A 17,694-nucleotide genomic window follows, 5' to 3' on the forward strand; every position below is an offset into this window, starting at 1 on the left:
AGGCCTTGAGAAGTCACAGCCCCCGGGAAGCAAACAGACTGGGCTCGTTAGAAAAAGTATTCAGTCCAAGGTGCCATCAGCGAGCCATGAAATCAAAGGTAACAGCTAGAGGCAGCAGCAGAAATAAGCATCTCGGATTACACAGGGCAGGAGGGGCTGGGAGTGCAAACTTAATTACCGAGGGCTGTTTAGAAAACAATTTCCTTAAGTCAGCAAAGCTGCTTCATAAGTTACAGGATCTGGCAACTGTCCCTGTGAGGATCTGGCTGGACAGCCAGCCTCTGTCCCCAGAGGGCACAGCTCCTCATTTTCATATGCCGGAGTTGAGTCAGCTACACACAGAGTGACTGGGGGAAATAATGTCGTGACTCTGCTCCTGGTCCTAACAGCAGGAGAGAGGAAGTTCTTGGGCGGTTTCTTATGCTGGAAAGAGCAAGTTAATGAATGCGGATGATACAGGTGAAGGAGCACTCACAAAAATAACTGCATAAGGTTTGCTAACACTGCATTCTACGTTTTAAGCCAGCTCCCCAGTACGGCCCAAAAAATTATAGGTAAAAGCAAAAGGGTTTAGATGAGGGTTCTTTATGGCAGCGCTGTTTAAGTGTAATCCATGGTAAACGATGCTAACAAACGGAATATAGATGTTTTAGTGCCAGGCCTCTTTACAACACTGCAAAATCACACTGCTTTATTCCAAAGGCAATTTCAATATGAACAAAACATCATTTTTATTAAGCTCTACTGCCCACGGCCGCTGTACTCCCTGCGGGATAGCTCACTGCAAGGTCACATGCCTGCCCCACTGCCATCACTCAGAGTCACCTGGAGGGCTACTGACACACTCTTTCCTGCACCCTTTTCCCATGGAAGCCCAAATGCCAGGTTCCAAGACAGAATCTGCATTTTGCTGCCACAGCACCTGCAGAAAGGCTGCTCAGACAGGTCGTTCGTCTGCAATAAGGGTTGAGCCCACAGCTGGATGGAGGGACTGACCCAGCGCTGATCTGAAGCAGAAGCGCAGGTCTGAGGGGTCCAGGGCTCTGCTGTGTCGTTTCCAGAACCAACAGCCTCATGTGGCATCTTTCCTTGAAAAGTCTGCCAGGATTTTCGATGTCAAATAACAGTGTGTTCCCTTCCTTGTCAAGGGGACCTCCACTCAGGGGCTCAGCAGGGGTGCTGCTGCTGCTGCTGCTGCTAAGTCACTTCAAAGAACGCAAAGATGAAGACGGGAAGCTGCGTACCTGTGCCGCTCAGCCTCTGCCCTTGGGGGTCCCAGAGGCATGGCTTGGGGTCACAGGACACCTCGCGTCCTTATCCCGACACACTCGGGCTGATGCTAGTCTGAGTGGCGTCACTGGCGCCACCTGCAGCCAGAGGAACTGCGATGTGTGGATACCAGGGCGTCAGGGATCCCGGCACAGAGCAGGCGGCACCGGAGCACCACCGCCCCGGGGCACAGCTGCGCTCAGGAGTCAGGGACCCCACACAGAGCAGGTGGCACCGGAGCACCACTGCCCCGCGGGACAGCTGTGCTGGGAGTCAGGGACCCCGGCACAGAGCAGGCGGCACCGGAGCACCACCGCCCCGGGGGACAGCTGCACTCGGCGTCAGGAATCCTGGCACAGAGCAGGCGCGCACGCTCACCCCATGCAGGCCCCGTGCCTGGGAGACGTGTGAATTACACACATGTACACAAATGCAGACGGCGGTGGAAAAAGATCGCTGGACAGGGCGGGAAGGCCTGGTAGGAGTTAGGACTGGGGCAGCGGCATCGTGTGCACCCAACAGAGGGCCCGCAGAGCAGAGAAACAGAAGAATCGTGACGGTGGCTGGCTGGGCGGTGTAGACTCTCCATAGTCCTGGGACTTTCAGGCAATGGGAGTAACGGTTTGACTCTGGAGAGGAAGGGAAGGCCCCTGTTTCACTTAATTTCACAAGGACAGGCTCGTCAATCCTGGCATGCGCCAACCTCCTACTGTCACACCGTACATAGAGCACCTCTGCATAAACGACCTCATTTGCACCTCTTAATAACCCCATGACACAAGAGGGCAGACCCTCCGTCCTCGTGCTACAGATGGGGAAACGGAGGACAACTTGCCAAAGCCACAGGGCTAACCAGCCTCTCTCCTGGGCCATGGAAGCAGCCTCTGGAACAGCCTTTCTGCCGGCAGCTGTTTGAACCTGTGTGCCGTCAGCACAGCTGCCTCCAGTCTTGTGTCTTTCGGCTCCAAAGCCCAGCTCGGCTCCTGACCATCTTGGCTCCTCCCAGGGAGCCCGGTGCGGCCTGCCAAGGCCTGTGGATCAGTACCTGTTTTTCACACCGTCAAAACTGCCTCAGGAGGCTCTCCTGCAGCTTGGGGCCGATGAGCCTTCTGTGTCAGAGTTCGGGTGGACGCCACGTGGGTGGTGACAGCAGAGCATTTACTCCATGTACGTCATCGTTCTTGGGGGCCACAGAGAGGAACGAAGGTACTTGCCTCTGTGAAGTGACGGCTCTGACGACGCTCGTGTTCAAATGAAGACGCTGAGGCGCCCAGCGGGCAACACGCTCACCAAATGTCACGCGGCTGGTAATGAGGGCCAGGGCGCTGGGGTGCCTGAAATCCGGGCCGCCTCTGGCCTGGCGTGCCGAGGACAGCCCCGTTTCCATCTCTCCCCCAGCTCAAGGCAGGCTGGCCTTCCCGTTCAGCCTCCACCAGGCGGGCCCAAATAACAGATCCTACAGTCGCTGGACCCACAAAGGGCTGAACGGGTTTCGAGGGCTGAAGGTGCTTCCCTTCTGTGCCTTCTAAGCTCTCCCTCAGATTTTCTTTTCATTCTGCAAAATGACCTCCTCTTGCTTCTGAGAGCCTCACAACACTGGCTCTCAAGGGGTTTTGGCACATTTGTGCCTCTTCTCCACCCTCCTCCCCTGCCGTCTAGTAACAGTGGTTGGCTCTGTGGGACCTCAGGCAGGTGACGTGGGACCTCTGTGAATTCAAAAACCGAGGTGGGGCCTCCTGCTAGCCCCGGGGCCGAATCCCGGCTGTCTGGGGGCGACCGGAGCATGCTTCCTGCCTGAGATGGAAGGATCCACGCCAGGCTCCCTCCCGCGGCCCATTTCCCCTCCCAACTGCCTCTTCACCCAGACTGTGACATTTTCGGCCCCTTTGTAAACTCCATAGCAGAATCTCACGTTTCTCGCGATGAAGAACCCACCACTTCTCGGGCGCACTCACCAACCAGGCTCCTTGAGTGGAAGAGAAAACTGAGGAGCGTCTTGACTCCCTGATTCACGGGCCGAGAAGTCCCAGCCTCATCACCACAGGTCAAGAGTCTGGACCCATCTTCGGGGCCCTGAGCTGATCCTGCCCTTTCCTCCTTCCCCCGTCTCTGAGACGGCCCTGTCTCGTCCCGAATGCCACATCCGGCAAGTCTGCATTTGGGTCCACTCTTCACAGATGGTTCCAATGCCAGTCGTCTGGCCGCCAGATACCAAGGTGACGTCCGGCATGGCCCTGGACTCGGCGAGCCTGTCCCCACCCAGAGGGAAGATGCCTAGGAGCACCTCAAGTGGTCGGCTGGCCCTGGACTCCCTGCCCCGGTCAACAGGGATTGCGTCCTCCGCTCACCGTGGAAGTCAGTCCTCAACACTAGGGAAGAAAATGAGGGATTTTTTTAAAGAGAGCTATGCCAAGGGACCCTGGAGGAGGGCATGGCAACCCACTCCAGTGTTCTTCCCTGGAGAATCCCCACGGACAGAGGAGCCTTGTGGGCTGTAGTCCACGGGGTCACAGAGAGTCGGACACGACTGAGCGACTAAGCACGCACGTACACATACACAGGCCAAGGGAACTGGATGAATAGCCTAGTGACGCCAAATCCACTTCACATGGCCTGTGAGTCCTGTGGAGGGTGGCCGCTCTGCTGCATCTGCGTATTTCATTTATGAGCAGTGTTAAATGCAGCAGCTGCAACCATCATCTTTTTTTTTCCCTTTCAAAACGATGAGTCAGAGTTAATCCACGGTTGTATTTTCCCAAAGCACAGCAGAAAACAGTTATATGCATACCGCCAGGAGACAAGAATAAATTGTTTCCCTCGCCCTTTTGTTCCCCGCTCTCGGCTCTAAGCCCCACGTATGGAGTGAGCAGCAGAGGGTGACCACTGAGAAACACGGCAGTCCCGCTGCACTCTGGCTGTGCTGTGCCATTTGCTTGTTAAAACTCTGGATGTTACAAGGCCTGCTCTTCTCTCGTCACACTGGTCCACCAAGTAACTACCAGCATGAGAACAAGATGCCCAGGCAACAGCATGAAAGAAAGAAAGAAAGTGAAGTTGCTCAGTCGTGTCCGACTCTTTGCAACCCCATGGACTGTATAGCCCACCAGCCTCCTCAGTCCATGGAATACTCCAGGCAAGAGTATTGGAGTGGGTTGCCATTTCCTCCTCCAGGGGATCTTCCCGACCCAGGGATCAAACCTGGGTCTCCCCTGCATTGCAGGCAGGTGCTTGACCGTCTGAGCCACCAGGGAAGCCCAACATGAGCAGTTTTCAAAAATAAAACCTGTCTCTTCAGGGGGTGGTGTCTGGAGTGCTGACTGGCTGGCTGGCGACAGATGCCCTGGGGTTTCCGGGGAAATGGATGTGAGTGACCCACCCTTGCCTTCCAGATTTCCTTTCTCTCAGGGACCAGAGTGAGACCCAAGGACAGAGGGGCTTCACCATTTGCAACGTTAAGGGCTCATGGTTAAAGGAATCCTGGTTTCCCAGCTTTTCTGGACCTGATCACCCACCCCCCAGGGCCCCAGCCCATCCCCTCCAACCACTGCTGTAGAAGAAAAATGTGTTCTGAGTTTGCTTACATACATTTTACAACCTTACATCACTTCCTGTGACTGCTTCTTTCCTCCAAGCTAGTAAGGAAGGGCCCAGGCCTAATGAACCTCTTCTCAAATGGGGAACCTCTGTGCCAAGCCAAGCTGGCTGATACCCTCAGGGTCAAGCCTCAGGCTTGGGACCACATGGCTGTTATCCCAGTGATGTGCTAATTTTCCCAAGAACCTGAATGAAGAAGGCCAAGGCCTTCTTTACACGCGTTCAATGTAGGCCTCTCTCGCCTGCATGCCTGAGCTTCTGCTGGAGAACAGTGACCCTTTTCCTGCAAGAACAGATGGCTCCCAGGGAGGAGATGGCTACAGAGGAGGAAGGAGGTCTGTCTTGGACGAGACGAGGAGCTCACCCAGTCCCTCTCCTGGAGATCCCACTGCTCCTCTAGGGAGGAGTCTGTTGAAAACCTTAGATTCCAAGGGTGCCCAAAGTAACAGGTCTTCCAAGTGTTTACTGGGAGAGTTTCGATATTAAACCTCCTGTGGTTCTAGGGAAGGTCTCTGCACCACCCTGGCTTCCACTGGCCTGGCCACCCGTCTCCCTGTGTCCCTGTGTCTGATGGCAGACAACATTCCAGTGTCAGGACGGTTATTTCCTAGACGGTGCTTTTTTTTTTTTTTTTACAAAATTTTTAGATGATTTCGGAGAATGTTTACCTCTAGTGAAGACAATGCTTCAGGACAAAGTCAAAGCCCTCAGCTGCTTGCTCTGCCGGGGGGCCACCCGCTCTGAGAACTGGGGGTGAGCAGGAGCTAAGTGGGCAGGGTTGCAGCCAGGCGCCCTGCTGACCCACACCCGCGCCTACCGGGTCTGTTCATGAAGTCGCAGTGGCCCAGGCCCGCGATGTCCACTCTCTTCATGAAGAGTACTGTGCTCGTGAGGTTGGCTTCCTGCATCTCTGCTGGTTTCAGCGGCCGCATGTCCCTGGAGGCAAATTCTTCGGAGTACAGACAGAAGAGTTTTCCTGGAAGAAACCGGGCAAAGACGGGGCTGACATGTCTGGGGTGCCAGCAGACAGGAACCGCCATGCATGGCTCTGGGGCCCACGGGGCTACCTGAGGGAGAGGCTCCAAGGATCTGCTTGCGGGTCTCGGCCTGGCTCTGGCTGATGGGCTGCGTGATGAGCGAGTCTGCTCTGATCCTGGGGTTGTACACCTTTGAACGGAAGGACAGCGGCTTGAGCATCGGCTCACTCAAGACCCCATAGGCTTGCTCGCCCTGAAGTGACTGCTGTTTGTAGCACCTGACTTCATGGACTTCTCTGCTACTGACTCATTACTTTTGTGATATTTGCTATTGTTTCACTTGCCTGGAGATGAAAACTGCAAGAGCTTTGATAAATGGATTTAAGGGCTGTCTGCTTTCACTGTGGCTTCTATAAATATGAGGGCTCTGCATTGTCTGCTGAAACATGGATGCCACTTCTCAAAGCGCCAGCTGCCCGATGGGGACAGATACTCACGTGCCCCATGGACAAAAGGATGATCCTCTGATCCTCTGACAGTGCCACGTTTCCTCAAGCTTCTATTCAAACGGACTGTGACCCCCAGGGTCTCACCTCTATAATGCACGCTGGGCCTTCCCGGTCCAATCAGCTAATATAAAGCTACAGACGGCACTGATGGTGATTCTTCTCAGGTGTGAGTTTAAAGGTAAGTGACAAGCCTGGGTTCTCTGAATGGTGGATTAATTCAGTAAGGTCAACCCAAACTGGTTCCGAGGAAACTTTCCTAACAGCTGGAATGGCTCTGTCATAGTAATCAAGGATGCTTAGGAGACCCGTGGTCTCCAGGGGGGATAAAAGTGACACAGCACCTAATAAAAGTAAATGCATCGATACTCAGGGCAGGTTCTTTTCAGTTTACAGGCTAGGACTTCCGAAACCCCACTGTCTTTGAGAGCTTGAGCCATCCTATTTCTGTTTTTCCTAATTTTTAAGGACAGTGATTAAAAGCATACTTTTTTTTAAAATTTAGGATGGAATTTCACCATGTCAACGATAAAGCCAAAATTTTCTAAAATAAAAGTCAGTGTACTTGAAACTAATCTCTAGTAAATTACCTGGGAGAAGATGCTAATTACTTTGATAAAGAGGCCACCAAAAACACCTAAGACATGTATGGAAGAAAAGAATAGTCTGGGAGTCAAGTAATTTGCTTTAGTAGTTGCGTTTCCTTAAAACTTTTCCCGTTAGCACCTCAATCAATTTAATTTTCCAGACTACCAACCTGCTAATGAAAGGCAGTTACCTATGCTCAAGACTTCGGTTACTGTGTGCAACAGCACTGCTCCGCACAACAGCCAAATACAGAGAAGGCCATGACCGCAAAATGACAGGAACCCAAGACAATTGTCAGCAGTCTGATAACTGTCCTACTCAATTTAGGCAGTTTACGTACTCAGTAACAATTACCTTTCTTCTCTCCACACCCACATCGATAACAAACTTGACTGTGTTGCTGCAGATCAAAGACTCTCCACAGCCAGCCGTTAACACCACACGTCTCTGATAAACGGGGCTTCTTTTCTCTGTCTCGGCGTTTGGCTTGAACACTGCACATTTCTCGTTTGGATACAAAGGAACAACGACCAGCTCTCCAAGATCTGGGTTTAAGTTAGATCCTTCTTGGCAGACAATTTCATAGGCTTTTTCAATATCCTAAAGTAAAAGATCATCCATGACAGTAAAGTACATTATAAACAACTCTGTCCATATTACATAGAACTATCGGCAAAACAAGGACCTCCTGAATAGCATGGGGAACTCTGCTCAGTGTTATGTGGCAGCCTGGATGGGAGGGGAGTTCAGGGGAGAGTGGACACATGCATTTATATGGCTAAGTCCCTTTTCTGTCCACCTGAAGCTATCACAATTTTGTTAATCGGCTATACTCCAATACAAAATAGAAGTTTAAAAAATAAATATTTTTAAAAATTTGGCAAAAGCTGCATAATGTATTCACGGAAAGAAATACTTGTTGTCTATCAGTTCAGTTCAGTTCAGTTGCTCAGTTGTTTCCGACTCTCTGCGACCCCATGTACCACAGCACGCCAGGCCTCCCTGTCTATCACCAACTCCCAGAGTTCACCCAAACTAATGTCCATCGAGTCGGTGATGCCATCCAGCCATCTCGTTCTCTGTCGTCCCCATCTCCTCCTACCCCCAATCCCCGCTAGCATCAGACTCTTTCCCAGTGAGTCAACTCATCGCATGAGGTGGCCAAAGTATTGGAGTTTCAGCTTTAGCATAAGTCCTTCCAATGAACAACCAGGATTGATCTTTAGAATGGACTGGCTGGATTTCCTTGCAGTCCAAGGGACTCTCAAGAGTCTTCTCCAGCACCACAGTTCAAAAGCATCAATTCTTCGGCGATCAGCTTTCTTCACAGTCCAACTCTCACATCCATACATGACCATGGGAAAAACCCTAGCCTTGACTAGACGGACCTTGGTTGGCAAAGTAATGTCTCTGCTTTTTAATATGCTATCTAGGCTGGTCATAACTTTCCTTCCAAGGAGTAAGCGTCTTTTAATTTCCTGGCTGCAATCAGCATCTGCAGTGACTTTGGAGCCCAAAAAAATAAAGTCTGATACTGTTTCCACTGTTTCCCCATCTATTTCCCATGAAGTGATGGGACCAGATGCCATGATCTTCGTTTTCTGAATGTTGAGCTTCAAGCCAACCTTTTCACTCTCCTCTTTCACTTTCCTCAAGAGGCTTTTGAGTTCCTCTTCACTTTCTGCCATAAGGGTGGTGTCATCTGCATATCTGAGGTTATTGATATTTCTCCCAGCAATCTCGATTCCAGCTTGTGCTTCTTCCAGCCCAGCGTTCCTCATGATGTACTCTGCATATAAGTTAAATAAGCAGGGTGACAATATATAACCTTGACGTACTCCTTTTCCTATTTGGAACCAGTCTGTTGTTCCATGTCCAGTTCTAACTGTTGCTTCCTGACCTGCATACAGGTTTCTCAAGAGGCAGGTCAGGTGGTCTGGGATTCCCATCTCTTTCAGAATGTTCCACAGTTTATTGTGATCCACACAGTCAAAGGCTTTGGCATAGTCAATGAAGCAGAAATAGATGTTTTTCTGGAACTCTCTTGCTTTCTCCATGATCCAGCAGATTTTGGCAATTTGATCTCTGGTCCCTCTGCCTTTTCTAAAACCTGCTTGAACATCTGGGAGTTCACGGTTCACATATTGCTGAAGCGTAGCTTGGAGAATTTTGAGCACAACTTTACTAGCGTGTGAGATGAGTGCAACTGTGCCGTAGTTTGAGCATTCTTTGGCATTGCCTTTCTTTGGGATTGGAATGAAGACTGACCTTTTCCAGGCCTGTGGCCACTGCTGAGTTTTCCAAATTTGCTGGCATATTGAGTGCAGCACTTTCACAGCATCATCTTTCAGGATTTGAAATAGCTCAACTGGAATTCCATCACCTCCACTAGCTTTGTTCGTAGTGATGCTCTCTAAGGCCCACTTGACTTCACATTCCAAGATGTCTGGTTCCAGGTGAGTGATCACGCCATCGTGATTATCTTCGTCGTGAAGATCTTTTTTGTACAGTTCTTCTGTGTATTCTTGCCACCTCTTCTTATTATCTTCTGCTTCTGTTAGGTCCATACCATTTCTGTCCTTTATCGAGCCCATCTTTGCATGAAATGTTCCCTTGATATCTCTAATTTTCTTGAAAAGATCTCTTGTTTTTCCTATTCTGTTGTTTTCCTCTATTTCTTTGCATTGATCACTGAGGAAGGCTTTCTTATCTCTCCTTGCTATTCTTTGGAACTCTGCATTCAGATGCTTATATCTTTCCTTTCCTCCTTTGCTTTTTGCTTCTCTTCTTTTCACAGCTATTTGTAAGGCCTCCTCAGACAGCCATTTTGCTTTTTGTCTATAGGTATCGTTAAATACGAAAAGAAGATATAACTGTGTAAGAACATTTCTTTGGGGAAGTTAAATATAATTTATAAATGATTTCATTGCTTTCAGTTCAAAATGTCTTTCCTTTTGTGAAAGGTACTGTCTTTGCTTTCATGCATTTCTCAAGCTTGAGGCAATTTCTCACGTCTGTTAACAATGACAGGGAAACAAAAGTTATTTTCAGATCAGTGAGAACGCACCACTGTGCTCTGATGGTGGCAGAACTAAGAATTGTAAAGCAATCTCTAGGTTTCCAATAGAAGCATATACACATACACGTTCCATAATCAGGACTTTAATCTGGGTCATTCTGAAAATTATTACCCATTAGCACTTAGCATTTAAAAAATAGCAGAAATGCAATGAAGCAAGCAGGAAATAATCACTGTTATTTATATATTTGCAAGATTCAGGAATTTAGAAATACTCTTTAAAAATGTTTCATTATCAACTACACTGAAAAAGAGTAAATTATATGCCCTAAAACTATAAACAAGTAAGTATATTAGTGCAAAATGCTCAAAAAGCAAGACGTTTTACACGATACTTTTCTATTAAATTTTTCTCAAATCACAACCAGATTTCTACAACCTCATATAAGAAAGATGTCACAATGTAATTCTTACACCTTTTAAATTTGTTTCCAAAATCTGTTTTTTTTTAAGGGTCTAACTACCAGATGAAGGAAGTCAGTCAGTTCAGTCGCTCAGTCATGTCTGACTCTTTGTGACCCCATGGACTGCAGCATGCCAGGCTTCTCTGTCCATCACCAACTCTCGGAGTTGCTCAAACTCATGTCCATCGAGTCAGTGATGCCATCCAACCATCTCACCTTCTGTCGTCACCTCCTCCTGCCTTCAATCTTTCCCAGAATCAGGGTCTTTTCAAATGAGTCAGTTCTTTGCATCAGGTGACCAAAGTATTGGAGTTTCAGCTTCAGCAGGAAGCCCCATTTCATTAGATTAGATTTCACTAAAAATCTAAGTAAAACGATGCCTTCTGTGACTGTTACAAAGATTTGAGGCCCCTGTCCAGCGCTCCAGCTCATCTTTCCTTCCCTCCACACCACCTGTTGGATAGAACTGAACTAACTCAAGGGCTTCACAGGCGGACAGATCTGCCTGGAGAGCAGCAAGACCTGGGGTGACCTATTACCCCAGAGACCCCAGGGCAGCAGGGCAGAAGCTGTGGCCCACACCACAGTCACCTGGGCACCTCCTCCTGCTCACTCTTCCCTTTCCTGTGGAGCTGGTCTACTTGGGGCAGGTTTTTTTTTTTAACCAGGCAAAGAGCAAGGCTACTGATTGTAAAGAATGAAAGCTTGCCAGCTGGAATAATCAGAATAAAGCTATTTATTCCAATTTTTAAAATCATTCTAATCACGTCACATTTTCAGCGAGGCAAGCTTAGAGATTTGCACAGAGGAGAGTAAGTCCTTGATCTATGTCTCCCTGCACGTGGCTGTTGCCCAGGCCTCACAGGGACCTGGGTACATTCCTCCTGGTGGGGAGGTGGCAACCTTGGCACACACAGCTACCCGAGCTGGAAGAGGGGGCTCGATTCCAGCAGTGCATTCCCAAGTGTCCAATCAAAATAAGCCTTCAAACTTCACTGCCATAGTGCTCTCACGCTCTGAGAATTGAGGCTTGTCAATTTTCCTTTGCTTCCTTCCAGCGGCTAAAACTTAAGTTATAACAGGATTCTAATGTTGAATTTTGTTCCAAATGGGGAGGGAAAAATCAAAAACAAAAAAAGCCGAGCAAAATAGAAACATTACTGTATCTACTTTGGACTCCTCAAGCTTAGATGACGGAAAGCTTGGAGGTCACATCTTCAGAATTTTTAGAAAGTGCCTAAGATACTTATCTGGTGCTTCAACTGTTTACTGATTTCCTTCTTGTTCAAGGTGTTCAGAGCAATTACATCCGCAGGGCTTTCCCATGATACCTGCAACAAGTATGGAAGACGCAGCCCCCCCTGCTGCCCCCGGCGCTGAAGACATCCGGCCCCAGAGGAAAGGGCCGTGACCAGATGGAACGCTTTCCAGGAAAACCTTCTGCCTAAGAGCACCTTCCTGTGACAGCTTCAAGTTGCATGACCATCTGGCTAGACGGTCTCATTTGTCTTTATTTTTGTTTTCCAGTTAATCTACTTCACTTTTTCTTCAAGTTAAAAGATGGTGAAGTGGTTAGGAACACCACCCTGTAAACATGCAGGCCTCCATGCTTCAGCTGAGCCCCAGACACAGGGAGTGCCTGGCTCATGGGTATTAACTCACAGCACGTGAGGGGCTAGGCCAGCGGTTAGGGAAGATGGGAGGCACCCAACGTTCATCGAATCAAAACATCTGAGGGTATCTCTGCACTTTAAAATGGATTTCTTAAGAGGAAAAAAAAAAAAAAACGACAAGTAGTACACTTCTGTTAGACTGCTTGGGTTTGTTTTCATATGACATTTGGTTTGCCGTAGCAGATTCCAGAGTTGTATATTGAAATCAAGAAAGATTCAAACAGCAAGGGCAAAGATGGTCAACAGCTGTTAATATGGATTTCAGGGCAAGACAAACTTTTCCAAAAGACAAAACTCTGAGACCACAGCAGAGTATCTTATGCCAGTCAGTCCTGACATAAGGAGTGAAAAAGAAACAAGAAAAGCCCATCAGGACACTGAGCTATGTCCAGCCTGCTGGGGAACAGGCGGAGAAAAGAAAGCCAGCTGTGGAACTGGGGCTGGGCTGTGAGGGAGAACGCTGCTTCCCAGGGAAGGCACGATCGAGCTGCAGGGCAGCTGCCTGCCCGCCCACCGGCGGCCTGCTGGGAGCCTCTGGACGAGGAGGAGACCCCCCCAGAGACCCCAATGCTCGACTCGGCCACATCGGCAGCTGCTGCCAGGACGAATGTGTCCTCACGCTCAGAGGCTCAGAATTGCAAACTCCGCCCTGAGCTTTCCCTGCACTATCACTCGCGGGACTTTAAGACTCTGCAGGACTGACGGTTTCTTAAGGAGATGTCTTTCCGGTCTGACTTCCAGGAAGACTCTACACCCTTCTAAGCCCTGTGGATTTTACAGCTTCTACTACTATCCTATGTAAAAATGCATCTTCTGAAGTCTGACAATTAAAAAGTCATTATGACATTACTTACAGCTTCTATTAAAGAATCAAACACTACCCCCAACTCTGTTATGAGCTTTATTTTTCAAAAATCCATTTGAGAATTTTTGGTTACTCTGAAGATGACACTCACCCTATCTTAATTATACTGCCCCCACCCCCAGCATTGAGACGTATGCCTTCTCTTCACGGCAACTCTAACTTTCAAATGTCTTAGACTCTCTAACTCTGCCCTTCCTCCCTCCTGAGGCTTCACCCCGTTACACCAAAAACCTCTGTTCTCAGAAATCCTTCCCTGTCTCCTTAATCATTTCTTCCCTCAGGACTTTCTTGAATATCTCAGTCACGCAGGATTAGGGAATGATAACAGAATACATCACTGTAGCAGGCAGATTTACTACCCAAGAAACTGTATGATCTATACACAAAAAACATAAATATGCTGTAGTTTATCATATACTGGACACTGAATTACTTTCTTTACAGAAATAGATAAAATGTACATTGTGGGAAAACTGTCTAAAGGCCTCAAAGCTGAACGATCAGTCATCCATCGTGCTGTGACTGTGAAGCAGAGTAAACACTCCTGAGGGCGTTTCAGAAGGCGTGTGCACACTTAAGGCTCTGATGGAGAGACGAGGTGCTTGGCTTTGTTCAGCCGGTGGCTCAGCCAGTAGCAAGCAGCTTCCTTCTGGTGTTGTTTAATCACCGGACTTGTCATGGTCTGTAAGGTAGGGCTTTTACTCTCGGAGTGAAATGATGGGTAGGGAGGAAAAGGCCAGGCAGTCAGTCTCTAAGAAGGAAGTCTAACTCCTCAGATTCTGGAGGTTTTTAGATTTGGTCCTCAGAGCAGTGCGAGAGAGAGAAGCAGGATCAGGGTAACTGCGTTAAGACAAATGCAACCCCAAATGGAGCCTGACTGTCTGAAAGCAGTAACAGACGCTCAGGTGTACATTTCCAATTGTGCTTTTGGAAAGGCAGTTTCAAGTGAAGTGTTTTCTCCTTCATCTTTTTAAGAAAAGGGTAGGGAGACAGCCCTCTGGGTGTGCCATAAACTCTAGCGTTCTGCCTAATTCTCCACTGACTGTTGCAGGGACACCGTTTTGCTTCCTGATTCTCCGCCATGCACTGAGGATAAGTTCTGCATCTCCAGCACCTGTTCCTGCCGTGAGGGGGGCAGCCGTACCAGTGTGTCCCCTCTGCTGAGAGGGTTCACAGCGAGCCTCTGGGGCAGCCCAGGATCCCCTGGGGCAGCCCAGGATCCCGCCCGCCCAGGCACAGGAGGTCGGCTCTGGAGATCACCCCACAAGCTCATTGGACTCCCGCCTCCCCTCCTCATTCTGTGTTTCAGAACAATTCCTGCTTTTAGAAGCATTTCCCTGTTCACCTTTCAAGCACAGGCTTTATTTATTCTTTATCAATCCTTCTTCCGAAGTATAGAGAAATGAGGTGTGATAGAACCAAATAATTAAACAGCTAATTAGCAACTGAAACCTATACGTTATTCAAAGCGTCCCAGTGAGGTTCAGAGGCTCCCAGTAAGCAACCTTATTGCTCTGGTGGGTTAGAGCAGTACTCACTTACTTGTTCACAGGCCAGAAAGACAGCGACGTCACCCTTCTCACCCGAGTGGTGAATTTCAAAGATGAGGCGTAAAATAGACTCAAAAGACTCCTTCTGAGCCCCACTGAGGTACACAACGTCCACGGGGTGCTTGTTTTTCACTTGGATGAGAGGCACGTTTCCATAGTAAGAACTGAGTTTGTTGATCAGGTGAGGCGAGGAGTTAATTATGAGCTTCAGCTCTGGCCTTGCCAGTAACACATCTTTAAGAAGTCCAAGTAACACGTCAGTTGCGATGCTTCTTTCATGAATGTCATCTAAGATGATGACCCCATAGCTGCCCAAAAAAGGACTGGACATCATTTCTCTTTGCAACATATCATCGGTACAATACCTACAAGGAGGAGACATTCACGTCAGAACGTCATGAAAAAGACCATACAAGGAGCTCCTGACATAAGCCACAAAAATACCTTTCCCGGAGCCTTTTGTCTAATCCGGGAGCTTAAAACCTTTATCGGGGCCAAGGTTCCTTTAAGCTGATAAAATCTACTTCAAAACCTTCAAAACCGAAAAATACACATAAACAAAAATTTTAAGCGCAATATGCATATGCTCACCAACCCTCTAAAGACCATCACTGAACCTTAGGTTAGAGACCTCTGCCTTAAATGTTTATTACAGATATTAACAAGAGCTACACTGAACCTTTGCCCTGAGCTTTTTAAACAAAAAAGTAATCTAGCAAAATACTCCTGTCGGGCAAGAGTTCTCCCCTTTCATCAGCGAAGAACGTCGAGTGGGAGCACACGCTCTTCAGTGGGGCACACACATGTACACAGATGGCCATCCTGGCTCAGGTTCTGGGCCCGGTGCGTCCAGGAGAAGGACTCTGTCAATGGCACTTTTTTGGGAGATGACATCACCAAGGTGTGAGCATCAACATGTTTGAAATGTCACCCAAATAATACCCACACAAAAGCACCTAAAAAGGAATCACCTATTTGAGGGCAGCATGCAAACTGGGGAGCATTCCTGGAGAAGGAAGGGGTCAATAGTGATTTTACTGGAATTTTACAGTAGATCATGGGAGATTTTTTAAAAAATAATCACAAATACCTATTAATCATCCAGAACTATACAAACATCATCTTTCTGACAGTATTCACATATCTACCTATATTATTCCTTGAGGAAGCCAATCCATAAGCTTTATACCAATTTAAGGTATTTTATTTGTCCCTGTCTTTGGCAGGTCTGAATCGGCTAGTCTTAGAAAGGCCTGCTTGCAAGTGTGCCCCCTGGCTGGCATTTGGGAACTTAGATTTGGGAGTGTTCTCACATTCCCAGAACTGAGGCTTCCTGTCTGTAATACGGTCCAACTTGCTTTCCTTCTGGCAGTCCGGAATTTTAGAATACAGCAGGAGGCTGAGGGTGCCTATGTGGCCAGGCCCCAGCACAGACCCCTGGCACAGAGTCCCTGATGAGTTCCCCTGACAGGACAGCATTTCACACTCGTCGTTCACAGCTCACAGCTGGAGGGACAAAGAGTGTGCTAGGTGAGTCCACGGGGAGGGGCTCCTGGACGCCTGTGCCTGGTTCCCATAGACTGTGCCCCCGGCACCATTTCCCTCTGCTGACTCTGTATCCTTCAGTTCAGTTCAATTCAGTCGCTCAGTCATGTACGACTCTTTGGGGCCCCATAGACTGCAACACGCCAGGCCTCCCTGTACATCACCAACTCCCAGAGTTTACTCAAACTCATGTCCATGGAGTCAGTGATGCCATCCAACCATCTCATCCTCTGTCGTCCCCTTCTCTTCCTGCCTTCAATCGTTCCAGCATCAGGGTCTTTTCAAATGAGTCAGCTCTTTGCATCAGGTGACCAAAGTATTGGAGTTTCAGCTTCAGCATCATCCTTCCAATGAATATTCAGGACTGATCTCCTTTAGGATGGACTGGTTGGATCTCTTTGCAGTCCAAGGGACTCTCAAGAGTCTTCTCCAGCACCACAGTTCAAAAGCATCAATTCTTTGGCACTTAGCTTTCTTTACAGTCCAACTCTCACATCCATACATGACTACTGGAAAAACCATAGCTTTGACCAGACAGACCTTTGTTGGCAAAGTAATGCCTCTGCTTTCTAATATGCCGTCTAAGTTGTATCCTTATACTGCAGTAAGTCTGAGCTGTGGATCAACTACATACGGAATCCCATGAGTCTTCCTAGCAAACCATTAGACGTAGGGGTGGTCTTGGAGACTCTGACACAGTCCTCAATTAACCCACTTCAAGGAAGAAAGAAAAAGGAGAAAACACTAAGTTCCTAGTGTGCGCCAGGCAATGTGCTGGTATGACAGTTTTCATTTAACCTTTAGAGTAAACCTTCAAGGTAGACATTACTATCCCATTATTTGTAAAAGAGGAGCCTGAGGTTCAGACAGGTTAAGTGTCCTGCATACGGTCATAAAGTGAGGGAGAGAATCAACGTAAGCCTGAAATCTGTTCCATCTCACGCTATCATCAAAGTGTGGCGCTCGCCCCCGTGGCCACCATGGCTCCGCAGTAAAGCCCGCGCCCGCTCCGCGCCTTGTGGAGCCGACGTCTGCTGTCCGCCCTGCTCCTGTACTTGTTCTCATTCTGAGTCTGTCTTACCAAGCAAGCGCTGGTAAGTTGCTCATTATTCCTTTTCTCAAACTTAAGAAAGAAAATATATTGAATACTACAGTACCATTCTTCATGCAAAATAGAAACAAACCGAGTTGCATGCAAAATCTAGCTGTCGGGCGTTGTGCTGAGATTAACTAGTATGATAGGTGATATAAGTGCTACTGGTTCTTGGTGAACGCAAGTTATTTCGGTCTACGCTTCTTTCTCAATGTCAGAAATGAAATCTCCCTTCCCTTCTTGGCCAAACTCATCTAAGCACTGATCTGACAGGAAGAAACGCTCCTTCTCTGCCAGACAGAGCTATGTATGTGATGGAAAAACGTCCAGGCTTAATCAAAAAGGGAGAAGTTGTGACTCACCTAAAACTAGGAGACTCAGCAAGTTAAACCTGGCCTTTCGGATGACTGCAAGGAGATCCAACCAGTCCATCCTAAAGGAGATCAGTCCTGAATATTCACTGGAAGGACTGATGTTGAAGCTGAAACTCCAATACTTTGGCCACCTGATGTGAAGAGCTGACTCACTGGAAAAGACCCTGATGCTGGGAA

At 48.3% G+C, this 17,694-nt stretch overlaps 1 protein-coding gene across 2 annotated transcripts in view; it reads right to left on the reverse strand.

The window, feature by feature from the left end:
* DHX32 (DEAH-box helicase 32 (putative)) overlaps positions 1–17,694 on the reverse strand; it is a 56,067-nt gene that overhangs the window by 8,039 nt on the left and 30,334 nt on the right. For both annotated transcript variants that reach the window (XM_055424415.2, XM_055424417.2), the window contains 4 exons: positions 14,498–14,870; positions 7,289–7,534; positions 5,931–6,030; positions 5,681–5,839 (listed from right to left, as the gene is read on the reverse strand). In XM_055424415.2, coding sequence (XP_055280390.1) covers positions 5,681–5,839; positions 5,931–6,030; positions 7,289–7,534; positions 14,498–14,870 — 878 coding nt within the window. The remainder of the gene's footprint in view (positions 1–5,680; positions 5,840–5,930; positions 6,031–7,288; positions 7,535–14,497; positions 14,871–17,694) is intronic.

Source organism: Moschus berezovskii, chromosome 12 (genome assembly GCF_049115385.1).
Source record: "Moschus berezovskii isolate FMDL1 chromosome 12, NW_MosBer_1.0, whole genome shotgun sequence".
Lineage (NCBI taxonomy): Eukaryota > Metazoa > Chordata > Mammalia > Artiodactyla > Moschidae > Moschus > Moschus berezovskii.